This window comes from Pristiophorus japonicus, chromosome 5 (genome assembly GCF_044704955.1).
Source record: "Pristiophorus japonicus isolate sPriJap1 chromosome 5, sPriJap1.hap1, whole genome shotgun sequence".
Classification (NCBI taxonomy): domain Eukaryota; kingdom Metazoa; phylum Chordata; class Chondrichthyes; family Pristiophoridae; genus Pristiophorus; species Pristiophorus japonicus.
The window spans coordinates 249,047,388-249,074,996 of NC_091981.1; the positions used below are offsets into that span (position 1 = coordinate 249,047,388).

At 40.3% G+C, this 27,609-nt stretch overlaps 1 protein-coding gene across 1 annotated transcript in view; it reads right to left on the reverse strand.

Moving 5' to 3' along the window:
* Positions 1 to 247: 247 nt before the first annotated feature.
* The window catches only part of LOC139264664 (kinesin-1 heavy chain), a 125,970-nt gene continuing 98,608 nt past the window's right edge, over positions 248 to 27,609 (reverse strand). Inside the window, exons 23-27 of the mRNA XM_070881533.1 lie at positions 25,954 to 26,058; positions 21,762 to 21,978; positions 15,868 to 16,006; positions 8,583 to 8,650; positions 248 to 3,180 (exon numbers count right to left, since the gene is read on the reverse strand). Of these exons, the coding sequence (XP_070737634.1) occupies positions 3,161 to 3,180; positions 8,583 to 8,650; positions 15,868 to 16,006; positions 21,762 to 21,978; positions 25,954 to 26,058 (549 nt within the window). The 3' untranslated portion in view covers positions 248 to 3,160. The remainder of the gene's footprint in view (positions 3,181 to 8,582; positions 8,651 to 15,867; positions 16,007 to 21,761; positions 21,979 to 25,953; positions 26,059 to 27,609) is intronic.

The following is a 27,609-nucleotide window of genomic DNA, read 5'->3' on the forward strand; positions in this document are numbered from 1 at the left end:
TGGTATTTTAATTTGCAAAAAGCTGGCTAGAATGTTCATTAACTGGACTTAACTTTTTTCATATGTATCTTCTACTTACTTTCTGTATCTTCAGTTGGACAATTTGGTCCAAGTGACCAGATGTACTGTACATTGTGCTTCCATGCAAACTGGTACAAAGTTGGTTTTGTATTTTATAATCAAGCAATCATTGGGGGTGTATTGGATTGAGAAGTGTTTTTTTATAAAAAATATTTCTACTCAAAAGTTCACTGAATTCCCAGACAAAAGTCATTTATTTAAACACAAATACATTTACAGCATGCAGTCAGTCAAAACTAAATGATGGCTTAACCAAAACAGAATTTTATGTGCCTTCTGCTGTCCGACTTATTCTGCACCATGTTCCACAGGCGGAAACCTTAGTGTCACCTCATGTCAAATTTAGAACTATTACAGTAATTTCCTAAGCATTGTTTAAATTATGCAAATAATTTAGTTGATATCCATGAATAAATACTAGGTTTTTATTCAATCGAGTTTATGCTTTAAAACCATTCATTTCTACAAGATCTGAGGAACAAGCTTACAATAAGCACTTGAAGAGTACACTGCAATGCAATCAGGACAGCAAGGCATTTACTATTCAACAAATGAGAATAAATTTATATTCAACATCCAGCGTGCAGTCCTGTCCAGATGATTTGCCATGGCAACTTTGATGCAGATGTCGCTTATTTGAAATTGCAATATCAAGAAACAGGACCTTAAACCAGTAATGTCTCCAGTGCAGTGACTGCCCCTACTGGCCAATTTTGAGTGTTAGGCACGTCCATGACCTACTAATATACCGAACCACTGTCTGAACAGAAAGTCTAACAAGTAAATATGCAAAATCAGATTGTTTATAGTATAGTCAAGACAATAAAATTACAAAAGCAATTGAGTTTGTTTATAAGAAGCCAAGTCTTATGGTCCATATATTTCCTTTTTTTAAAACCACACGGTGAATGGCATTATTTTTAGAAATAAAGATAATCTCATTTAAAGATGTTTATATCAGTCCTATTATTACAGCATCTGTATGGCCTTTTATCAGATGTCCTGATGCACTGATTGGTTGATCAGTGTCAAGAGCATCAAATCCAAGTAGGATCAACTCTGAAATGAAAAGGATCCAGATACAATTAACCTTCACTAGTGGTTGAAGTATGTTCAGCACTATGTTTACCTCACAGTTGCTTTATTGGCTGATTCGTTGATCAGCCTCTAGTAAGTGAGAAGTAAAAAAAAACGGAAAAATTGGGAGGTTGAAGGATATAATATGCAATGCCAAAATAATAAACACCACCTGGTTTAAAAAGGTATATTACCAGTCATGTATTCAGGCTGCACAAAACCATCTACACTACCTGCCAATTTGGCTATTTACTCAACTTGTAAAGTGCATTTTCTGTTGCACATGAATGAATTCACTTATTCACACATCAAATAGTCTTGGCCATTACATTGTCACAAGGCTTAATCTATTAAGTTTAGGATAAACTGAACAGAACAGCCTTCTGCCTATATCACTCCATGAGTAATCCTTATTGAAGCGACAACCAGAGATCTGTATTTTTGTGAAATTACAAATGACATGCAAAAGAGATGTTTTAGGGGCTGTACCACTTCAAGATATGTCTCAACAATGTTTACAGCAGGTTTAGATTGGGTCCTTGGAGACACTGCATTGAAATTTTTTTCATCACTGCATATTGCTTCCTCATTTCTTCTAATAATGGAACCTCACCCAGTTATCTGATCTCATGCATCATTCATTCTGTTCCTTGCCATTTCCCCACTTATGTTAATAACCAGCCTTTTGTGCTGTAAATGTGAATTCTGGGTAAGTGCTAGAGTAGAACCAGAGTTACCTTGTAGATAAAATGTTTTTTTTTTAAAAAGACACACAGGTTAGAATCAACACCAGTATTTTGTGGCATTAGAGGTTGGCAGGCATTAACATTGAGTACTTCAAACTTTTCTCGAAAGACCCAGTTATGGTAAAATGGTACTCTGCAAATTTGCTTTCTATTTTGCTTTTCTACTTGTGACTATATTTTGAGAGCCATGCTGCATTTCATTGGCTACCAGTGAGTGAGGTGATCAATAGCATGCATCAAAGATTTAAAAAAAACACTAGATGAGGACAAAATGTTCAACAAGCATTGGGCAGTTGTCAATCATTTTATCAATTAAAACTATTTTAAACTAACAGTGTTTGCACTTAACTGAAACCCATTATAAAACCAGTAAAAGTGCAATATTTTAACTCGTACTCTTTTTAATAATTCTGCCTTGTTGTATAATGAGCCCATTGGTGAAATACTGATCCTTAGTTTACCACAAAAAGCAATGGCAAGAATCTGGACAGGAGATGCTGCTGAGTGTTCCATCTCTCAATATAATGCCGTTTAACATTTTCTCTCACATTTATGGTCAGCCAATGCATTTTAGCATAGGTGAATCGGTCCTTCCCGTAACCTGTGTCGGACAATGCAATATATTCATGTTAAACAGTCTCATCAAAACATTCCTGTATTTTAACATTAGCAGCTTTTTTTCTGTACTACCCTAGGTCTCTGCTCTAACCACATACTGTCATGAATGCACTTTCAGTATTCAAATTGTACTACTCCTCTTCATCTCAAACCAAAAAAAAATCCATTTCAAGAAAAACTTCAAGTACTATCTTAATTTACACAAGGGTGATATAGCTGCATTCCTCCAAATCATTTTTCACTGTAAAACAAGCTTATCAAATCTACTTGGCGACATTGTTTCACAAATCCTAAAACAATGAAATGTACACAAATTAGGCTTCAACGCTTCTGCTAAAGTTTTCCTGCAACAACGTACATTCAACTTGGCACAGTGCAGACTAAATTTAAGACATGAATGACAATGTACTGTGCAATGGAGTTACACATTAAATCACATGTAGTTATTTGCAAGACGCCTACATTGCACTCTTGTTTTGCAAGGAGACCAGTAAGGAGATTCTGCCAAGGGTGGAGCTGTACAGGCCAGTTTTTTTTTTTAATTTTTCAAAAATAATCCTGTGAAAATAATCCTTAGTTGGAGAGTTCACACTGCCTTGGAATGATGGGTTGTTTGGATGATGTCTGCTTCTTTTTGATTATGTTGTTGCTTTAGCAGCTGTAAAGAAAAAATAAATTAGCATTCAAAAAAACTAAGCAGCACCAACCAATGCAGGCCAAGGCTGACAGAAAACCATTCATGATACCAACAGCTGGTCAGTATTGCAATGCTTTGAAGTGTTTCTAATAAAACAGCATTTTTATTTTGGGGTAAAAAGTAGACAAAGCCAGAATAAATTTCCCGCTTACTAGGATTGTGGGGGAAGACAAGAAAAAGGACAAAGGAGGAGATTAAGAATTGAAGAACTGTAACTGGGGATCATTTGATTTAAATTCAACTACATTAATGTTTTAGTATTTAAAAAAATACAATGGAATAATTTCTGTCTGGAATGCATCTTGTATCAAAACCAACATTGGCCAGTCTAAAGATGGAGAAAGTTTAAACAAACCATGGGGAGGGAACCCCATAAACTATTCAACCTTAGAAAAGATATATTGGCCTTGGAAAGAGTGCAGTGCAGATTCACCAGAATGGTACCAGGGTTTTACATAAACTAGGCTTGTATTCCCTAGAATATAGAAGGTTACGGTGTGATTTAATTGAGGTTTTAGGATTTTGAAAAGAATTGATAACATAGATTGAAACATTTTCCACTAGTACGTGAATCTAGGACAAGGGGACATAATCTTATAACCAGAGCCAGGTTTTTCAGCAGATAAGTGAGGAAACGTTTCTTCATGCAAAGGTTGGTAGCAGTATGGAACTCCCTCCCACACAAAGCAGTAGACGCTAGCTCAATTAATATTTTAAAACCGGAAATCGACTTTTTTTGCTAGCCAAGTGTATAAAGGGATATGGAGCCAAGGCGGGTGAATGAAGTTAGGACACAGATCAGCCATGATCTCATTGAATAGCGGAACAGGATCGAGGAGCTGAATGGCCTACTCCTGTTAGGAACATAGGAACAGGAGCGCCTCGAGCCTGTTCCACCATTTAATGAGATCATGGCTGATCTGCGACCTAACTCCATATAACCCACCTTTTGCCGATATCCCTCAATACCTTTAGTTAACAAAAAGCCATCAATCTCCAATTTAAAATTAGCAATTGATCTAGTATCAATTGCCGTTTGTGGGAGAGTGTTCCAAACTTCAACCACCCTTTGTGTGTAGAATTGTTTCCTAATTTCACTCCTGAAAGGTCTGGGTCTAAATTTTAGACTATGCCCCCTAGTCCTAGAATACTCAAACAGCAGAAATAGTTTCTAACTACACTATCTATTCCCCTTAATATCTTGAAAACTTCTATCAGATCACCCTTTAGCCGTTTAAATTCGAGGGAATACAACCCTAATTTAACATAATTATGAGCAGGAATAGGCCATTCGGCCCCTCGAGTCTGCTCTGCCATTCAATATCATGGCTGATGATCTACCTCAACTCCACTTTCCTGAACTATCCCCATATCCCTTGATTTCCTTAATATTCAAAAATCTAGCAATCTGTCTTGAATATACTCAACGACTGAGCATCCACAGCCTTCTCAGGTAGAGAATTCCAAAAATTCACCACCGAGTGAAGAGATTTCTCATCTCATTCCTAAATGGCCGACCCCTTATTCTGAGACTGTGACCCTTGGTTCTAGACTCCCCAGCCAGGGAAACATCCTCCCTGCATCTACCCTGTTAAGCCCTATAAGAATTTTGTATGTTTCAATGAGATCACCTCTCATTCTTCTAAGCTCTAGAGAATATAGGCCTAGTCTACTCAATCTCCTCATAGGACAACCCCCCACCCCATCCCAGGAATCAGTCTGGTGAACCTTTATTGCATTCCCGCTATGGCAAGTATATTCTTCCTTAGGTAAGGAGACCAAAACTGTACACAGTACTCCAGGTGTGGTCTCACCAGGGCCCTATGTAATTGCAGTAAGACATTAGTTTAATCTCTCCTCGTAATTTAACCCTTGAAGTCCGGGTATCATTCTGTTCTTAACATTTGTTGAATGAAGCAAGCAGTGAAACTAATAATTTATCATTTCCCTTCCAGATGTTGACCATTAATTGGTACACATCATGGAATAAAATGTATAGCAAAACTGAAGTGAATTAGGTATTCAGTCAGTATTTTGAACTTTTTATACTAAATTCCTGAGCGTTTATTTTTATAATTCCGATATTCTTAAACTTGGAAGAATACTCTGACATTCAAAAGTAATAAAAATGGACTAATTTACACAGGAAATTCAGACCTTTGATCCGTTTCCTGTGCAGTTCCAAAGGTAGGTACTTGTACAGTACAAATGTTAAATAGTTATATGCTGGAATCATACAGCAAGAAAAAAAATCGTAACTGGAGATCTGTCTACTAAATGATAAAGCCCAGTCTTGTAATGCATTACTTAGTGATGGGTCACAGTCCAATGGGGTGGAGGAAGAGAGATGACTTATGCATGTTGCTATGCAATCTCATTGGGCTACCAAATGCATAAAAAGTCACAGGTAATTTCAAAGGGGATTAGTTCTGCTTAATTTATTTCAAATAAAGATTCAATGGGGAGCTATAGGACCAGGAAAGGTTTGGGGAAGGGAATTACCTATCACTACAAGTGTGAGAATAGAGGAGAATATTATGTATTCACCTATTGTCATTTACATCTCTCAGGTCACCTGCATGATCCATGAATATCCAGAAGAGAGAGAGAGAGAGAAAGCGTAACAGTACTGTTAATGGAGAATACGTTTTGAGAGTATTTTTATTGAACAGAGGGAGAGTGGGAGAAGAGAGAAAAGATTGATTGAAAATAATGCATATGCTACAGGAGCAATATTTCAAAAGAACAATTCTTACCTCCCGAGTAAACTCATCTATACCTGTTGTATAGCAGGTATACCAGCTAGTTTTAACTAATTCACGTTTAGAAACACAACATTGGATTAGTCCAAATTATCCCCACTCATTAATCACCTAGTAATTGGATCCCTTTTGCAAATCAGTCCCACATATCACCCTCAAGAAACAATTTAGGCAACAGCTTGTGTGTTTATAGTAATGCACATCTATGAGTAAAACTGACAAAAACTTATAGGATTACATAGGATATAGAAACAGGCCATTCGGCCCAACTAGTACATACCAGCGTTTATGCTCCACTTGAGCCTCTCCTCATCTTTCCCTTTATTCCGTTCTCCCTCATATGCTTATCTAGCCTCCCCTTAAATACATCTATACTATTCGCTTCAACCACTCCCTGTGATAGCGAATTCCACATTCTCACCACTAATGGGTAAAGAAGTTTCTTCTGAATTCCTTATTGGATTTCTTGATGACCATCTTATATCAATGGCCTCTAGTTATGCTCTTCCACATAAGTGGATACATGCTCTCTGGATCCACTCCATCAAAACCTTTCATAATTTGAAAGACCTCTATTAGGTCACCCCTCAGCCTTCTTTCTCTCCGCGCCCCACCCCCCCACCCCCAAAAAAAGATAAAAAAGACACAGCCTGTTTATTCTTTCCTCATATGTATACCTTTGCATTTCTGATATCATCCTTGTAAATATGGGCTTATCCGCAGTAAAATAGCTGTTAAATACTCCATTAAATGTTAGGCCTTGTTGGATTAGGTGTACCTGGGGTTTTAACAGCAAATTGATTGCTTAACACATGTTACAGCCCTTAAAAACTAATTTTAATTTTGTGGAGTATCAAATTTCTCCATTATGATAATTACAATTTATGAAACTTAAAATATTTAAATTTGTTCATATTTAATATTTACCGTATCCCGCATAAGAGCCTTAATCTTTATTTTGCTCTAACATTTTAAAAACTGAATGACTCCTGCCAACAAACTCATCATCATATGCAGTTCCTCAAAATCGAGGAAGACTTGCTTCCACTCTACAAATGAGTTCTTAGGTAACTGAACAGTCCAATACGGGAATTACAGTCAGTCACAGGTGGGACAGACAGTCGTTGAAGGAAAGGGTGGGTGGGTCTGGTTTGCCGCACGCTCCTTTCGCTACCTGTGCTTGGTTTCTGCATGCTCTTGGCGATGAAACTCGAGGTGCTCAGCGCCCTCTCGGATGCACTTTCTTCACTTAGGGCAGTCTTTGGCCAAGAATTCCCAGGTGTCGGTTGGGATGTTGCATTTCATCATCAAGGAGGCTTTGAAGGTGTCCTTGAAACGTTTCCTCTGCCCACCTTGGGCTCGCTTGATGTGCAGGAGTTCCGAGTAGAGCGCTTGCTTTGGGAGTCTTCGTCAGGCATGCGAACAATGTGGCCCGCCCAACGGAACTGGTCAAGTGTGGTCAGTGCTTCGATGCTGGGGATGTTGGCCTGGTCGAGGACGCAAACGTTGAAGAGTCTGTCCTCCCAAGGGATTTGCAGGATCTTGCGGAGGCATCTTTGGTGGTATTTCTCCAGCGATTTGAGGTGTCCACTGTATGTGGTCCACATCTGAGCCATACAGGAGGGCGGGTAACACTACAGCCCTGTAGACCATGAGCTGTGCAGAAGCATTCTGTGCATAACGGTCAGGTCCCAAATTTTTTAAATAACGTACACCGCAACCGACGGAGAAGTGCTCTGGCTCCCCACTTTTCCACCAGCCAGCTCCCTTCCCGGCTTTTAAAAATTTTCCCGGCTTTCTCACCAGCCCGCTCCCTTCACGATTTAAAAAAAATGTTCCCTGCTTTCTCAGCAGCCCACTCCTCTCAGCTTTTTAAAATTTTCCTAGCTTTTTCATCAGCCCACTCGGGTCACGACTTATTAAAATTTTCCCAGCTTTCTCAACAACCCATCTCCCTTTCCAGCTTAAATGAAAAACATTAAAAAAAAACAAACCCGCTCCCATGACAAACCGGCATCATGCATGCGCAGACCGCTTCTGGTTCATTGGCAGCAGTCGCGTCCTTTTTAAAATGTGGGGGGGAAAAATAGGTTTTCATTTCCTGCTTTCCTGTGAGAATTCAGCAATGTGATTGGCTGCTAGGACAGACTGTTGACATCATAGCTGAGCGCGATAGGGATTCCCCATTACTTTATACTGAAATCACACGCGTGTCGAAAAAGGCAAACTTCTCAAAGAAATCGCGAGATCTCTGTGGGCAGTTTTCTTTGGGGCCAGCGGCGAACGCCTTTGCTTTGCCGCCGACCACAAATTCTGTGCCACATACATTTCCAATACCATTCATCTGTTCTTCACTGCAAACTATTAATCCACAAGTTGTTTATTTGCATATGCTATGTAAACAAAGATGGTTTGGGAACAATTACTGCAGCTCAGGAACATAAACACCACACTCACAACCATTCAATACAGATTATTTGTTGCATCATTCTGAACATACCTAACATTCTACTGAAAATACATTCAAAATACTCCCTTAACTTCTAGCTTACACACTGAAGTAATGAGTCTGTGGTTACCTCTATCTTGAGGATGACCTACCTTTAACAGATGAAGGCAAGAAGCCAATGTCTCCAACTTCAGCATTATTAGCCAACCCTCCACTGACACTACAAAAAAAATCAAGTTCTTATTCAGTAAAACTCCAAACTTCCAAACAAATTTTGGATGATTATTTTTGGAGAGAAAGGGTTTAAACACACAATATCATCAAGTTTCTGTCTAACCAACTTGAGAATTTATCCTGACAAAGGTTTGTAATCAGAAATAGCTGTACGCAAACAGCACAGCTCATCTGGAGCAAAACACGCCATGGTATTCTTGGCTAGAAAAGCACAAGATTCTAATCAGAGCAGACAGTATCTTCAGACACATTCCTTCACACCCAGCTTGGTTCCACGGCACTGCTCATTGAGGCTACCGCGACCCACAACACTACACCACTTCCCCTTTGATTGCCATGAATGTTCTTACCACATCCCTCCGCAATAAGATTATTTCACAATAAAAATGTATATTAAACAGCTGCTACTCCTGTAGTGTTGATATTTAATATTTTCTGTTCTTGAACATTTTAACAGGGATTTGTAATGGCATCTAAATGGTATGCTTCCTCCCTTGAAGTATAGTGACATATTGTACTTCAGGAAATAAATTTGAGACTGATATAAAGAAATAAGATTGCACTTGAAATTGCACTTATTTTTAGAACTGGCTACACGCTGATCATCCAAACTGGCTGCAGCTTGTACATAGGGATGTCTCAAAAAATTCAAAACCTTATGTCAAGCTTCAAATCAAGAACCCAACTAAGGAGTTCAAGTGGTAGATGTCATTCCAGCAGAGGTCAGTTTTAATCTCAACTTCAAGTGACACTCGAATTAGATAAATTTAACCACCCAAATATGTGTCACAGCCAGGCCACTAGATTTTGACAGGAGGTTTCATGTTCCTTTCCTTTTCAGTGATTCACTCCAAAGAGCAATTTATAGACTAAACTATTCCAGCTTCCCAGCAGAAGTGTAGGGTTAAGTGAGGGGGTAGATTTGGGGTGCAGTCAGATATTACGAAATATTTTTAAAAATACCCGCTGATATAATCTATAATACAATCAGCTAATATCAGTGCAAGGAGTTATTCAGCAAAAATGACAAATTACAATATCATAGAATCATAGAAACTTACAACACAGAAGATGGTCATTTGGCCCATTGTGCCTGTGCTGGCTCTTTGAAAGAGCAGTTGTGTATTTGGACTTCCAGAAGGCATTTGACAAGGTGCCACATCAAAGATTACTGCACAAGGTAAAAGTTCTCGGGGTTGGGGGTAATATATTAGCATGGATAGAGGATTGGCTAACTAACAGAAAACAGAGTCGGGATAAATGGTTCATTCTCTGGTTGGCAAACAGTAACTAGTGGGGTGCTGCAGGGACCCTAACTATTTACAATCTATATTAACGACTTGGAAGAAGGGACTGAGTGTAACGTAGTCAAGTTTGCTAACGATACAAAGATGGGAGAAAAAGCAGTGTGTGAGGAGGACAAAGAATCTGCAAAAGGACATAGACAGGCTAAGTGAGTGGGCAAAAATTTGGCAGATGGAGTATAATGTTGGAAAGTGTGAGGTCATGCACTTTGGCAGAAAAAAAATCAAAGGGCAAGTTATTATTTAAATGGCGAAAGATTGCAAAGTGCCACAGTGCAGCGCGACAGTACAGTGGTACTTGTGCATGAAACACAAAAGGATTGTATGCAGGTACAGCATGTGATCAGGAAGGCAAATGGTATCTTGGCCTTTATTGCAAAGGGGATGGAGTATAAAAGCAGGGAAGTCTTGCTACAGCTATATAAGGTATTGGTGAGGCCACACCTGGAATACTGCGTGCAGTTTTGGTTTCCATATTTATGAAAGGATATACTTGGTTTGGAGGCAGTTCAGAGAAGGTTCACTAGGTTGATTCCGGGGATGAAGGGGTTGACTTATGAGGAAAGGTTGAGTAGGTTGGGCCTCTACTCATTGGAATTCAGAAGAATGAGAGGTGGTCTTAGCGAAATGTATAAGATTGAGGGGGCTTGACAAGGTAGATGCAGAGAGGATGTTTCCACTGATAGTGGAGACTAGAACTGGGGGGGCATGATCTTAAAATAAGGGGTTGCCCATTTAAAACAGATGAGGAGGAATTTCTTCTGAGGATTGTAAATCTGTGGAATTCGCTGCCTCGGAGAGCTGTCAAAGCTGGGACATTGAATAAATTTAAGACAGAAATAGACAGTTTCTTGAGCGATAAGGGGTTATGGGGAGCAGGTGGGGAAGTGGAGCTGAGTTCATGATCAGATCAGCCATGATCTTATTGAATGGCGGCGCAGGCTTGAGGGGCTGTATGGCCTACTCCTACTTCTTATGTTCTAACCTGCTTTCTTCCTGTAACCCTCCAAGTTCCTCATACTCAAGTACCTGTCCAACTCACTTTTAAAATTATTTATAGAATCGGCATCCAACTTTTCAGGAACAGCAGTCCAGATCTGACAACTCTGGGGAAAAAAAAGTCTCATCTCCCTTTTAGAACTTGTGTCAATGATTTTAAATCTATGACCTCTGGTTGTGGACCCTATCGCCAGAGGGAATAATTTTCCTCTAATCAAAACCTCTCAACTTGAACACCTCCATTAGGTTACCTCTTAACCGTCCCTATCCCAAGGAGAAAATAGTTCTAACTTTTCCAACCTCTTCTCATAACTGAAGTCAATCATCCTTGGTAGCATCCTGATAAACCTGTACCCTTTCCAAGACCTTTATATCGTTCCTGACTTATGGTGCCCAGAAATGTCCACAATACTTCAGCTGACCTAATCAGTGATTTATAAAGTTCGAGCATGATCCTTTTGCTTTTATATTCTATATCTCTATTTATAAACCCAAGTAACCCATATGCTTTTTTAACCACTATATCAACTTGCCCTGTCACTTTTAAGGATTTGCATATATGGACAACAAGGTCTCCCTGCTCATCTACACTTTTTAGAATTGTGCCATTCATGGTATTTCTCTTTCCGTATTAGTCCTCTCAAAGTGCATTGAACTCCATCTGCCATGCTTCTGCCCATTTAGTCATCCTGTCTAGGTCATCCTTATGTCTACAACTACCCTCACCACTATTTACTATGTTGCCATGTTTCATACCATCGGCAAACTTTATAATGCAATTCCCTACACCCATGTATCAATTATAAAATTTGAAGAGAAATGGACCCAAAACTGACCCTTGGAGATCTCTGCAAACCACTTCCTAGTCCGAAAAACATCCATCGACCACCACCCTCTGCTTCCTGTCACTGAGCCAATTCTGTATCCATACTGCCACTTTCCCCTAATTCCACGGGCTTCCATCTCCTTAATAAGCCTCCTATGTGGTACTTTGTCAAATGCTTTCCAAAAGTCCATATATACATCTACTGCACTACCTTGATCAACCTTCTGTTACCTTAAAGAATTCAATCAAGTTAGTTACATGATATGCCTTTAACAAATCCATGCTGGCTCTCCTTGATTAAACCATGCCTTTCCCCTGATAATGGTTTCCAATAATTTCCCCATCTCCGATGTTAGGCTGACTGGCCTGTAGTTTCTTGGTTTATCTATCTTCCCTTTCTTGAATAGTGGCATAACATTAGCAACCCTCCGGCTTCTACTGTATCCAATGAGGATTGAAAGGTTGTGACCAGTGCCTCTGCTATTTCTACCTTTGCTGCTTTCAGCAACTTAGGATGCATCCCATCCAGACCAAGTCACTTACCAACTTTCCTCTTTTAGTGCAACTTTCACATCATCTGCTTCCTTTGCGAAGACACATGCAAGGTACTCACTTAATACTTTAGCCATGTCCTCCATCTCTACATGAAGATTTCCATTAGGTCCTCAATAGGCTCAACATTTTCCTTGGATAAACCATTACACTTGTTTATAAAATATGTTTTAGGGTTCAATTTATTAGGTCCAACATATAAATGATAACGTAAGAAATAGGAATAGGTCATTTGGCCTCTCGAGCCTGCTCCACCATTTAATAAGTCATGGCTGATCTGATCTTGGTCTCAGCTCCACTTCCCTTAACGTTCAAAAATCTGTCTATCTCCACCTTAAATATATTCAATGACCCCGCTTCCACAGCTCTCTAGGGCAGAGAATTTGACAGATTTTACAATCCTCAGATGAAATTCCTCATCTCAGTTCTGAAAGGGTGAACCTTATTCTTAAACTATGCTCCCTAGTTCTAGATTCTTCCACAAGTGGAAACATCCTCTCTGTATCTACCTTGTCTAGCCCCCTCAGTATCTTGTCTGTTTCAATAAGGTCACACCTCATCCTTCTAAACTCCAATGAGTATAGGCCCAACCTTTCTTCATAAGTCAACCCCTTCATCGCAGGAATCAACCTAGTGAACCTTCTCTGAACTATCTCCAATGCAAGTATATCCTTCCTTAAATAAGGATACCAAAACTGTATGCAGTATTCTCGGTGTGATCTCACCAATACTCTGTACACTTGTAGCAGGACTTCCCTGCTTTTATACTCCATCCCCCTTGCAATAAAGGCCAACATTCCATTTGCCTTCCTGATTATTCAGGTACAGCAAGTAATAACTTTTTGTGTTTCATGCACAATGACCCTCAGGTCCCTCTGCACTGCAGCATTTTGTAATCTCTCTCCATTTAAATAATAATTTGATTTTTGATTTTTCCTGCCAAAGTGGATAACCTCACATTTTCCCAAATCATACTCCATCTGCAAAATGTTTGCCCACTCACTTAGCCTGTCTATATCTCTTTGCAGATTCTTTATGTCTTCCTCACAACTTGCTTTCCCACCCATCTTTGTATCAGCAGCAAACTTGGCTACATTACACTTGGTCCCTTCATCTAAGTCATTAATATAGATTGTAAATAGTTGAGGCCCCAGCACCGATCCCTGTGGCACTCCACTAGTTACAGTTTGCCAACCAGAAAATGACCCATTTATCCTGACACTCTGTTTTCTGTTTGCTCTCTATCCATGCTAATATTTGCCCCCAACCCCGTGAGCTCTTATCTTGTGCAGTAACCTTTTATGTGGGACCTTATCAAATGCCTTCTGGAAATCCAAATACACCACATCCACTGGTTCCCCTTTATCCACCTTGCTCATTACATCCTCAAAGAACTCCAGCAAATTTGGCAAACATGATTTCCCTTCCATGAAACCATGCTCACTTTGTTTGACTGAATATACTTTTCCAAATGTCTTGCTACTGCTTCCTTAATAATGGACTCCTGCATTTTCTCAACGATAGATGTTAGGCTAACTGTAAAATACTCTGTGCAGTTTAAAATATGGCTGGCTATTGCAACTTTGCACAAGGCTACTATAAGTTTTGGGGGCCGAAATTCAAATAATGCATGCGGCGGTCCATCCTGCGAAATTCAGCTCTGTCATTTTTTTTCTGAGCGAGACAGAAGTCGGTCAATAATGGGGGCGCGAACGGAGTGACCGTCACTAGCGGGGTGGAAGTGGAAGCAGGACGGAGTCTCCGCCGCTGTCAGTCATCACGCTGGTGCATCACAACATTTCTCCCCTTCAGTTAGAGGGGGTGCCAGGCTGCCTGTTGGCGGCCCGGCCGAACCTCGGGGCATAATTGTCGGGTCGCTCTGGCAGTCAGCAGACAAGAATAATAAAATGGCATCGCTGGCAACACCACCTCCCCTTTAAGGGCAGCCGCGCCGCCGACCAACAAGGAATGCATCGACACAAAGCTGTCGGCAGCACCGATCGGTGGCCGGAAGACTTTGAGGTGAATTTCCCTCCCGGGACGGCTCCATTGTGGTGCATATTCTGATAACGTCTTTAACGATGCATCAGCAGGAGCGGCGCGGAAAGTGGGGGAAAGTGGAGCAGATCTTCACACCGCAGCAAAAAGCCCCGAGCTGAATTTCGCGAATGACTGTCATTCTGCTGCATGTCAGAGGCCATCCCCCACCACCCCGTGGCCGGTGCTTTCCGGCAACCAGAGGCCTTATCAGGAGGCCGAATTTCGGCCCCTTGATGTCTACATTGACATAAACGTTCAAGGCCTGGGAACTTGGGGTCTAACATCTACATCAGTATGACTTATGCACTAGTTTTTATCATGACTACTTTTGAGGTCAAGTAAAAAAATATCTGGAATCAACCAAACAAGTGACCATTTATAAAACAGACAAGGAAACTGGACATTGCCTATAAAGGGCATTCTCCAACTGAATTGAAAATGATTATAGCTTATTAAAAGGAACATGCAAACAGAAGTTTACAAAGACAAAGATTTAAAAACATAAAACCCTGCAATTAGTGAATAAGTACAGTATTTAATTAAAGGGACAAAATGAAGGCATTTAAAGTGATGCTTTAAAAAAAATAAACTGCCAGTATTAATATCTATAAACATTGCCATCTTGTTTAGAGTGACAAATTGAAGCCAACTCACTTGTACACAAAAATATTTTGCAAATCATGTTTGTGTATTTTAATTGCAGCGTTCCAGTCAGCATAAAAGCCAACCGGCTTCACAAGCCAATTACTGAATTAACATTGCTGCCATTAGGGTCATTTATGCTTCAATTCTTCCAGCTCTTGCAATGGGACCTATCTTGTAGTTCGTTCTTTTTGGTGGTTGAGGAAAATAGGGGGTAAATCTTGTATGCGTGTATTACACTTTCAAATTGATCTTTACCCACTTATCTTTGCAATTTTGAACATTGCTCAGTGCAGCAACATACAAGGTACAGATCACTGAAATTTCCTTAGGGCACCCTTCTCAAAAGCAGAAGGCCAGCAGTCTGGCAATGACTGCTTTTTTTGTTCACCAGGTTTACAGTTCGTCAAAGATTACATTCAATTTATATTATTTGTTCAGTCCTCATCTTCATTCAATGTCTAGGATGTTGATAAATCCGATGAAGAAGACCAAAATTTGGAGAGTTTAAATTAGCCACCGATTTAAATTATTCATTGGAGGCCTCCTCCATTACGACAGAAGATGATGGTTCTGCTATAGTGACCAATAATAAACTGTACATGCAAGGTAGCGCATCCATAATTTTTAATAGGAAAAGGTATGACAATTAGGGCACCAGCAGAATTCTGTAGATTTGAAAAATCTGGAAATGGTTCAAATATGGTGTACAAAGTATGAGCTTGCAGAGTTTTGAGACTTCTTGTCCCACAAGGGCATAAAAATGTACAGGATTAGTTCCAAAACATTTGCTTTATCAGAACCTACTGAAGAGAGTTTTTTCACAAACATGATACGTACAACTTATCTGATTTTACACCACCACCACCTCCACGTACTGCAACTGCTTGGCTATTCTGGAAGAATCCACCTCCCCCACGAATTGCACTTGGGTGAGTTGGGGAAGCCATAGGGGGTTGACCAGGACGGATGGGTTTAGCTAGACAAACAAAATAAAAATTGTGAAAACACTAATTGCTTAAATCTTGCTTCGAGACCAAGTTATAGCTTTACACTTTACAACTTACTGTGTGTACCTGGATAGATAAGGAAAAGATCAGTCACTTTTGTACAATTTAGGAATGGTACATTGAATTACATTACATCATATCGAATCCACAGCACAGAAACAGGCCATTCGGCCCAACTGGTCGATGCTGGAGCTTATATTCCACACTAGCCTCCTTCCACTCTAATGACCTCTTCCCACTCTGCCTGTCTATCCCTCTCCCTCATGACTTCCCTTAAATGCATCAATGCTATCTGCTTCAAGCACTCCATGTGGTACGAGTTCCACTGTTTAAAATCTTTATTTGATTTCTTTGTGCCGATTTTATATTTATGCCCCCTTGTTCTGGATTACTCCAAAGTGGAACCTTTCTCCATTTTCCTCCATCTAACCCTCTTCATAATTTTAATGAACTGTATCAGTTCTCTTCTTTTCCAGAGAGAAGAGCCCCAGCCTGCTTAATCTGCCCTGATAGTTGCATCCTCAATTCTGGTAACATCCGTATAAATCTTTTCTGCACTTTCTCCAGTGCTTGGATATCCTTTTTGTAGTATGGAGACCAGAATTATACATAGTACTCCAAAGTGTGGTCTAACCATGGTTCTGTATAAATTTAACATGACCTCTAACATGCAAGAAAGATAGTGCAGGGGTCCCCTGTGGTCATCTCCCTGCAAAACAGATACACTGCTTTGAGTACTGTTGGGGAGGATGACTCATCAGGGGAGGGCAGCAGCAGCCAAGTTCATGGCACCGTAGGTGGCTCTGCTGCAAAGGAGGGCAGGAAAAAGATTGGGAGCGCGATAGTGATAGGGGATTCGATGGGGAGGGGAATAGATAGGCGTTTCTGCGGACGCAACCGAGACTCCAGGATGGTATGTTGCCTCCCTGGTGCAAGGGTCAAGGATGTCTCGGAGCGGGTGCAGGACATTCTGAAATGGGAGGGAGAACAGCCAGTTGTCGTGGTGCACATTGGTACCAACGACATAGGTAAAAAAAGGGATGAGGTCCTACGAAAAGAATTTAAGGAGCTAGGAGCTAAATTAAAAAGTAGGACCTCAAAAGTAGTAATCTCGGGATTGCTACCAGTGCCACGTGCTAGTCAGAGTAGGAATCGCAGGATAGCGCAGATGAATACATGGCTTGAGCAGTGGTGCAGCAGGGAGGGATTCAAATTCTTGGGGCATTGGAACCGGTTCTGGGGGAGGTTGGACCAGTACAAACCAGACGGTCTGCACCTGGGCAGGACCGGAACCAATGTCCTAGGGGGAGTGTTTGCTAGTGCTGTTGGGGAGGAGTTAAACTAATATTGCAGGGGGATGGGAACCTATGCAGGGAGACAGAGGGAGACAAAAATGAGGCAAAAGCAAAAGACAGAAAGGAGATGAGGAAAAGTGGAGGGCAGAGAAACCCAAGGCAAAGAACAAAAAGGGCCACTGTACAGCAAAATTCTAAAAGGACAAAGGGTGTTAAAAAAGCAAGCCTGAAGGCTTTGTGTCTTAATGCAAGGAGTATCCGCAATAAGGTGGATGAATTAACTGTGCAAATAGATATGTTAACAAATATGATGTGATTGGGATTACGGAGACGCGGCTCCAGGATGATCAGGGCTGAGAACTCAACATCCAGGGGTATTCAACATTCAGGAAGGATAGAATAAAAGGAAAAGGAGGTGGGGTAGCATTGCTGGTTAAAGAGGAGATTAATGCAATAGTTAGGAAAGACATTAGCTTGGATGATGTGGAATCTATATGGGTAGAGCTGCAGATCACTAAAGGGCAAAAATCGTTAGTGGGAGTTGTGTACAGACCTCCAAACAGTAGTAGTGATGTTGGGGAGGGCATCAAACAGGAAATTAGGAGTGCATGCAATAAAGGTGCAGCAGTTATAATGGGTGACTTTAATATGCATATAGATTGGGCTAGCCAAACTGGAAGCAATACAGTGGAGGAGGATTTCCTGGAGTGCATAAGGGATGGTTTTCTAGACCAGTATGTCGAGGAACCAACTAGGGGGGAGGCCATCTTAGACTGGGTGTTGTGTAATGAGGGGGGATTAATTAGCAATCTCATTGTGCGAGGCCCCTTGGGGAAGAGTGACCATAATATGGTGGAATTCTGCATTAGGATGGAGAATGAAACAGTTAATTCAGAGACCATGGTCCAGAACTTAAAGAAGGGTAACTTTGAAGGTATGAGGCATGAATTGGCTAAGATAGATTGGCTAATGATACTTAAGGGGTTGACTGTGGATGGGCAATGGCAGACATTTAGAGACCGCATGGATGAATTGCAACAATTGTACATTCCTGTCTGGCGTAAAAATAAAAAAGGGAAGGTCGCTCAACCGTGGCTATCAAGGGAAATCAGGGATAGTATTAAAGCCAAGGAAATGGCATACAAATTGGCCAGAAATAGCAGCGAACTTGGGGACTGGGAGAAATTTAGAACTCAGCAGAGGAGGACAAAGGGTTTGATTAGGGCAGGGAAAATGGAGTACGAGAAGAAGCTTGCAGGGAACATTAAGGCGGATTGCAAAAGTTTCTATAGGTATGTAAAGAGAAAAAGGTTAGTAAAGACAAACGTAGGTCCCCTGCAGTCAGAATAAGGGGAAGTCATAACGGGGAACAAAGAAATGGCAGACCAATTGAACAAGTACTTTGGTTCAGTATTCACTAAGGAGGACACAAACAACCTTCCGGATATAAAAGGGGTCAGAGGGTCTAGTAAGGAGGAGGAACTGAGGGAAATCTTTATTAGTCGGGAAATTGTGTTGGGGAAATTGATGGGATTGAAGGCCGATAAATCCCCAGGGCCTGATGGACTGCCTCCCAGAGTACTTAAGGAGGTGGCCTTGGAAATAGCGGATGCATTGACAGTCATTTTCCAACATTCCATTGACTCTGGATCAGTTCCTATCGAGTGGAGGGTAGCCAATGTAACCCCACTTTTTAAAAAAGGAGGGAGAGAGAAAGCAGGGAATTATAGACCGGTCAGCCTGACCTCAGTAGTGGGTAAAATGATGGAATCAATTATTAAGGATGTCATAGCAGCGCATTTGGAAAATGGTGACATGATAGGTCTAAGTCAGCATGGATTTGTGAAAGGGAGATCATGCTTGCCAAATCTTCTGGAATTTTTTGAGGATGTTTCCAGTAAAGTGGACAAAGGAGTACCAGTTGATGTGGTATATTTGGACTTTCAGAAGGCTTTCGACAAGGTCCCACACAGGAGATTAATGTGCAAAGTTAAAGCACATGGGATTGGGGGTAGTGTGCTGACGTGGATTGAGAACTGGTTGTCAGACAGGAAGCAAAGAGTAGGAGTAAATGGGTACTTTTCGGAATGGCAGGCAGTGACTAGTGGGGTACCGCAGGGTTCTGTGCTGGGGCCCCAGCTGTTTACATTGTACATTAATGATTAAATGTAGTATCTCCAAATTTGCGGATGACACTAAGTTGGGTGGCAGTGTGAGCTGCGAGGAGGATGCTATGAGGCTGCAGAGTGACTTGGATAGGTTAGGTGAGTGGGCAAATGCGTGGCAGATGAAGTATAATGTGGATAAATGTGAGGTTATCCACTTTGTTGGTAAAAACAGAGACACAGACTATTATCTGAATAGTGACAGATTAGGAAAAGGGAAGGTGCAACGAGACCTGGGTGTCATGGTACATCAGTCATTGAAGGTTGGCATGCAGGTACAGCAGGCGGTTAAGAAAGCAAATGGCATGTTGGCCTTCATAGCGAGGGGATTTGAGTACAGGGGCAGGGAGGTGTTGCTACAGTTGTACAGGGCCTTGGTGAGGCCACACCTGGAGTATTGTGTACAGTTTTGGTCTCCTAACTTGAGGAAGGACATTCTTGCTATTGAGCGAGTGCAGCGAAGATTCACCAGACTGATTCCCGGGATTGTGGGACTGACTTATCAAGAAAGACTGGATCAACTGGGCTTGTATTCACTGGAGTTCAGAAGAGTGAGAGGGGACCTCATAGAAACGTTTAAAATTCTGACGGGCTTGGACAGGTTGGATGCAGGAAGAATGTTCCCAATGTTGGGGAAGTCCAGAACCAGGGGTCACAGTTTAAGGATAAGGGGTAAGCCATTTAGGACCGAGATGAGGAGAAACTTCTTCACCCAGAGAGTGGTGAACCTGTGGAATTCTCTACCACAGAAAGTAGTTGAGGCCAATTCACTAAATATATTCAAAAGGGAGTTAGATGAAGTCCTTACTACTCGGGGGATCAAGGGGTATGGCGTGAAAGCAGGAAGGGGGTACTGAAGTTTCATGTTCAGCCATGAACTCATTGAATGGCGGTGCAGGCTAGAAGGGCTGAATGGCCTGCTCCTGCACCTATTTTCTATGTTTCTAGAGCATTGAAAATACATTCTTACGTACTTTAACTAGGTTCACAGTTAACTAATAGTTTTCTGGTTTAATTTCTAACCCCCCCCCCCCACCTTATTTTGTCCTGAGTCCTGTGACTCAAAGAGGGCTATTTTACAAGGAGTGCTATACTAGCCAAGACTAACCCAGTCCTTACCAGATATTCTCACAGGCACATTTTACAGTTAGATCACTGGATCAGAGCCTAATTTTACCCCATCCCAGCTCAGGGACACCAAGGTCAATTATAATACTCCTAAAGTTACCTCAGTTAACATTAGTTAGCCCAGTGCAGACCAGGAATTGAAGCAGAGATCTTCTTGATTTAAATATCTCAGTTCAATACAAGACGACAGAGAGGCTTCAACTGAAGTTACCAGAATTAACATTTCCAAGCACATCTGATAAAGACTTTCTTCTCCCAGTTTTCAAACAATTAATCCTGACTACATTTCCAACATTGTGATAATACAACTGAATCTACAATTTGCCACTCAAAAAATTTAGCTAGTGCATTTACAGAGAAAAATCATAAGTCTGAAAAATCAAAAAATGGTGGAATTGAACAGGTCAAGCAGCATCTTAAAGAATAAAGATAAGTAAACATTCATGCATGAACACTTCTTCAGAACAGAGCTCTAAACAAATGTTAATCTGTTTTTCCCCCTTTCAGATGCTGATGCACTTACTGCATAATTCCACCAGTTTCTGTTTCTCCTACATTTATGACTTTTGACTGGCTCCTTGTAATGATGACTAAGTCTAGCAAAGTTACTTTGGACCAACCAACAATAAACAGACTATTTTTCACAATGAGAACGTGCAATGTAACTGAAAGGGTCTGTTGTAAAATACAGCAGGTTTTCTGATTAAGCACTTGTAGATGGCATAAGCTACAAAGTGCTGAATATAGCTATTTTTCACAGGAAATTTGAACCTTATTACAGTACAAGTGAACGCCAGTTTAGTTGGAGCTGTCTTGTGCAGATGACATTGCAATGTAAATCAGAGTAAAAGTTAGAAATTCTGAAACTGACAGTACATTTACAAAATAGGAACAAATAGCTGACTGTATAGAGGAAACAAAAAGTATGCAAGTATAGACATGCTGAATTAGGAGAGAGAAAACAAGCAATCTATTTCAACAATCTACAAAATAACTTGTCCTTAACCATAAAATCAAATTATAGGAAGAGTTATTCAGGTTATTTAAAAACATTAAAAAAATTAAAATGATTAATGATTAGATAATCTGTTGGATTACAATAAAAGTGCTACACAGCTGTAATGTATCAAACATACCAATCTGCGCAGAGTGCACTCTCCTTGCCATGTTCTTTGCTCGCACAGCTTCCTTGATGCGATCCACTTCCTGCTGGTAGCGTTTGCGATCTCTGGCTGCATTCTCTTTGGCTTCCTTTAATGCAGACTCCAAAGCCTTGACTCTCTCAGCTGTAGCTCTAAGTCGTTTTTCCAGTTTTGGAAGCTCACAGCGAAGATCTGCATTATCTCGTACCAACTAAAGGCAAGTAGAACTTAACATTAACGAATGTGAAAACATGATCAGATTCCATCAGGACTTCACAAAATTACAATTTAAAAATAATGAATTGGACATTTCCAAGCTTCAGCAAAAAAGATACAGTTTAACGTAATGACAGAATGTAAACTGGTTGATTTACATTCAACTGGTACATACATACAAGGTATCAGATTTATCCCCCCCAGCCCTTGACCTATATAAACCTCTGTGGCTGAGAATGTTTTTGTATCTGTAGGAGATACTCAGTGATTCAATTGGAACACCAAGGAGTTCTAAAGATCTAATTGGATTACAGTATTCCATAATATGTTACTAAAATGAGTGCTATAAATGGATTACTCAATGACTACATTTTTTTCTGCTGATCACAAACTATAGGAAATGGAGATGCTTTTAATTTGTTATAATACTGATTTTAGAGTTTATTGGAAACCGTGAACCTTGGTGCCAAGAACAGAACATTTTAGTTAGCTACAGTAAGATAGTAAAGCTTTCTGCCAGATGGCTGAATAATCATAATATTGTGAGTTCATTGCTTCTAAACTTCTGAAGAGAATGCAAATATCAGTGATGCCTTGAATAGTTTCATGCCTGAAGACAAGAAAATTAACAAAACTGTGTGCAACTTAGGTACAGTATAGATCCAATTACTTTAATGCCCAGCAGCTAATCTGTGGATAGATAGATGGTCTAAACTGGAGCAGTCCAAGCTTTGCTTTTTGTGAAATGCATAGATAAATACCATTGATCTTGGGAACCACAACGTTTAAAATTATTAATTTGCATATCTCAAGTTGATCACAGATCTTGGGTGCTCGGATTCAGGGTTTATCCACCAATGAAGCAAAGGACAATCCTTTATAAACGTCCGGGCCGACAAAATTCAAACAGGACAAAGGGTAAACAAGAATTACAAATGCAAATCGGACCGTGATACCTGGGCTTTGAGGGCTAGAATGCCATAGCTCAGGAACGGCATGGTGCAACACAAAAATAGGAGCAAAGTAGGAGGCCATTTGGCCCTTCGAGCCTGCTCCGCCATTCAACAAGATCACGGCTGATCTACCACAACTCCACCTTCTCGCATTATCCCCACATCCCTCAATTCCCCAACATTTATCGACCTCTGTCTTGAATATATTCAAACGACTGAGCATCCACAGCCCTCTGGGGTAGAGAATTCCAAAGATTCACAATCCTTTGAGTGAAGAAATTTCTCCTCATCTCAGTCCTAAATGGCTGACATTTTATTCTGAGACTGTGACCTCTGGTTCTAGACTCCCCAGCCAGGGGAAACATTTTCTCAACATTAACCCTTTACTCTTCTAATCTAATCCCTTTGTAACAAAAGCTACCATACCATTTGCTTTCCTAATTGCTTGCTGAACCTGCATGTTAACTTGCTGTGATTCATGTACAAGGACACCCAGGTCCCTCTGCATGCCAACATTTCCTAATCTCTCACCATTCAACAAATATTCTGCTTTTTTGTTTTTCCTACCAAAGTGGATAACTTTGCACTTCCCCATATTATATTCAATTTGACATGTTCTTGCCCAGTCAACCTGTCTATATCTCCTCCTCCTCACAGCTTACTTTCCCACATAACTTTGTACCATCAGCAAACTTGGATACATTACACTCCATCCCTTCATTTAAGTCATTAATTTAAATTGTAAATATCTGAGGCCCAAGCACTGATCTTGTGGTACCCCACTAGTTACAGCCTGCCAACCGAAAAACATCCCATTTATTTCTACACTCTGTTTTCTGTCCATTAACCAATCAATCCATGCTACTATATCATCCCCAAACCCATGAGTCCTAATTTTGTGTAATAACCTTGTGGCACCTTATTGAATGTTTTTTGAAAATCCAAATACACCACATCCACTGGTTCCCCCTTATCCATCCTTCTAGTTACATTTTCAAAAAACTCCAACAAAATTGTCAAACACGATTTCCCTTTCATAAAACCATGTTGACTCTGCCTAATCAGATTACGATTATCTAAGTGCTCTGTTACTACATCCCTAATTCTAACATTTTGCCGACTAACATTCTGCAGAATGGAAACCCTAATCTAAATAGGAAAATCAAAATAATTGCAGCTGCTTATAAACTATTGAGATAAAAAGGAAATAACCACCACTTGTAAATTTTACCCTCCAAGACAATTACTCTTTTTTTTAAAAAAAGATTGTTTTGAATCTAGAGTGTGACACTAGTGTCAGGCGCAAACCTGACAAAACCGTTTACTTATACCAGCAGATATAGCATGGCATTGCACAGTGAGTTGGAGATTACACTGTTGCAAGGGTAGTTCAGTGCTAAGGTTTAGAAGTGGGAGCGAGTGCACATCATAGCCAGAACATTGGAGAAAGATCACCGTAGGCAGTGAAGTGTCTTTTGATTGCTTTTAAAGCCATTAAATACGTACAACTTTAGTTTAATCTTTTCTTATTTGCATCTTTCTTTTGCTCTCTTGCTATAATTGCAGGACATCAGCGAATATACAATGCCCAGAATTTGCAATGGGTAGTAACAGCGAACGCTGTGCAAACAAACTGACCACAATTTCAGGAAGTAGGCATGTGTATCCTAACACGGAAATCCTGAAGTTGCAGTCAGTCATTCACTGCTCCGACACTGGATGGGTTGTGGCTGCCCTCCCCTCCATAGCTGGCAATCAGTGTTATCAGGGAAATCAGTACAACTGACAAAAACTTGGACTTTTCCATGGTAATATCGCTGTTAAATACCCCATTAAAAGTTAGACCATGTTGAATGAGCTGTAAAGGGGTTTTAACAGCGTATTAACTGCTAAAATGTTATGGCCCGAAAAAACAAATTATAATTTTGAGTGTCAAATTTATCAAAAATTAAGTGTTTAAGAGAACCTTTTAAAAAAAAGTTAAAAAAAAAATGTTTGTTCCTCTTTACTTCAGGTTTACCTTCTCCCGATGAGAGCCCCAATCTTTGTTTTGCTCTCTAACATTTTTAGAAAGTCAGAATTGACGGAGATTTTCACTTCATGGGTCCCCTGTGAGAATTCTACATTGTGATTGGCTGCTTCGACAGCTTGTTGACACCACAGAAGAGTGCACTAGAAATTCTTTACTGAACTGATCTCACAAGATCTTTGTGGGCAGTTTTCTTCGGAGCCAGTGGCCAACATCTTTGCTTTGCCGCTGACTTCAAATCATGAGCCATTATACATATTTTTGCTTTCAAAGTTACCTTAGAAAAAGCTAGAGTTTTTAAATTGATGTTCTAAAGTTTTAAACAAAAACACAATCTGATTATTCCTAAAAATGGTTTCCCCAGGGGCTTTCATTCAGTAATTTACCATGAGAATGAGTAGAGTTAAATGCAAGTCCTGGCACACTCTATGAATGGCTGGTCTTGCGCCAGTCAAAAAAATGAGAGCTGTAGGCTTAGGTGGATCCTGGCAGCTGTAGGCTGCAACATGAATTTGTTTAGCCAATTGTGATGGATCTGGACAGCTGCTGAACTTGAGGTTCAGGCTTTTCAGCTAGGCACAGGTCTCATAGAAATTGCTATTGCACAAGTTTAATCATTTTCCTGTAAATTTTGCAATTTTATACCTTGCATTACAAATTTTATTTATAGTAGCAAGTACTCTGTTTAGTGAAGAATCCAAGATGGTAGCTAAAAGATTTTTTTTTTAAAATTGAACTATTAGACTGGGTCACCTTATTTTATTAACAATTGTTGATGAAATGGCCCTTTTTGATTTGTAGCTTTTGGGGATTTGTGACCGTTAGTTTCCATCCCTGATCAGTATGCTCCCTAGTTGTTCAGCTGTTATTTGTTGCTGTTTTACAAATATGAAATCTTTGATATGAACCAATCAGACATGCAGACAGGTATGATGTTGGAAGCACGATAACAGCTTTTTTGCAGAAATGTTTAATGCCTTTGGCCTACCTGTTTATGAACCTTTGTGAGCTGTTCTAGATTGTTCTCGAGAAAGGAGATCTTTTGCTTTTGTGCAGCACTACCACCAGTGTCATCAGAATCCATTTCAGCACTCTGGGGATATAATATATCACAAGCAGCGATAAAGATTTACAGTTCCAAGGCATTCAAACATTAATTTGAACTTTATTACTATAAAACACAATTTAAATGAATTACAGTACAAGAAAGAAAGTAGATGTCAAACTCACCAGCCTAGCATGAGTAATTTCTCTCAAGTGACTGAAGCAAAGGGTAAATTTTTAGCACTAATTGATACGCCAACCACAGAAAGTATAACACTTGGGACTGCCCAAAGGTTTATCGGGTCTTATATCGTATTTGTGACTGAACCTCTAACTGAATATAGATGGCAGATTGAGCGGAACTGCAGAACACAAAACCTTCCATGTTTATGCAATGTATGTGTGTGTAGATAATTTTTTATTTTGCCATTACTTCCAATCAGAGAAGAGTTACATAGCTACACAAGAGTTGAGAGCCGAGGGACAGGCAATTCGGCCCTACTGGTCCACATCTGCGTTTATGCTCCACATGATCCTCCTTCCACCCCTCGTCATCAAAGCCCATCAGCATATTCTGTTATTCCTTCACTCTCGTTAAAGGCATTATATAAATAAGTTGTTGTCGCTGATGCTAATGTTATTTGCCTCAACTACTCCTTGTGTTAGCACATTCCACATTCTTGCCACTCTTTGGATAGTGACTATCTTATATTTATGACCTCTAGTTTTAGACTCCCCCACAAATGGAAACATTTTCTCCACGTCTATCCTATCAAACCCTTTCATAATCTTGAAGACCTCTATCAGCTCACCCCTCAGCCTTCTCTTTTCTAGAGAAGAGACCCAGTCTTTACTGATAAGTATATCCTCTCAATTCTAGTATCATCCTTGTGAATAATTTTTGCACCTTCTCCAGGTCCAAGAGAAAAACAAGAGGATACCGACTATCGAAGGGAGAGGATAGTTTGGCAGCATTCTGGTTGAGAATCCAACCTGCAATTTCCAATATTTAGTTTATATTAAATGGAAACTGGATTTAGGGCTAAGTTGAATTATTTACTAGTATAAAAAATGGGGTATGAGAAAATCAAAATACTAGTCATTAAGAATATTAAACAGCAACAAAAGGGCTAAAAATACAGGAGTAAATGTTACATACAACAATGAGTAAGGTTAGTGTAGTGGTTATGTTACTGGACTAGTAATCAAGAGGCCTGGACTCATACTCCAGAGAATGCAAGTTCAAATCCTACCACGGGTATTGTAAAAGTGATCATGAAGCTGTCGGGTTTCAGTTTAAAAACACAACTGGTTCACTAATGTCCTTTAAGGAAATTTGCCACCCTTAACCAGACTAGGTCTTCAGTACCACACCAATTCTTGACTGGTTTCTGAAGTGCCCTAGCAAGCCACTCAGTTGTATTAAACCATTACTAGCTGTTCAAGAAAGTGGCCTACACCCACCTTTTCAGGGAAACTAGACATGGGCAATAAGTGCTAGCCTTAACAGCGACATCCCAAGAAGAATTTAAAAAATCTTCCAAACAAAATGGCAAGTAGTTGCATGTCAGTAATGACAATTCCAGAGCTGGAATTGCTC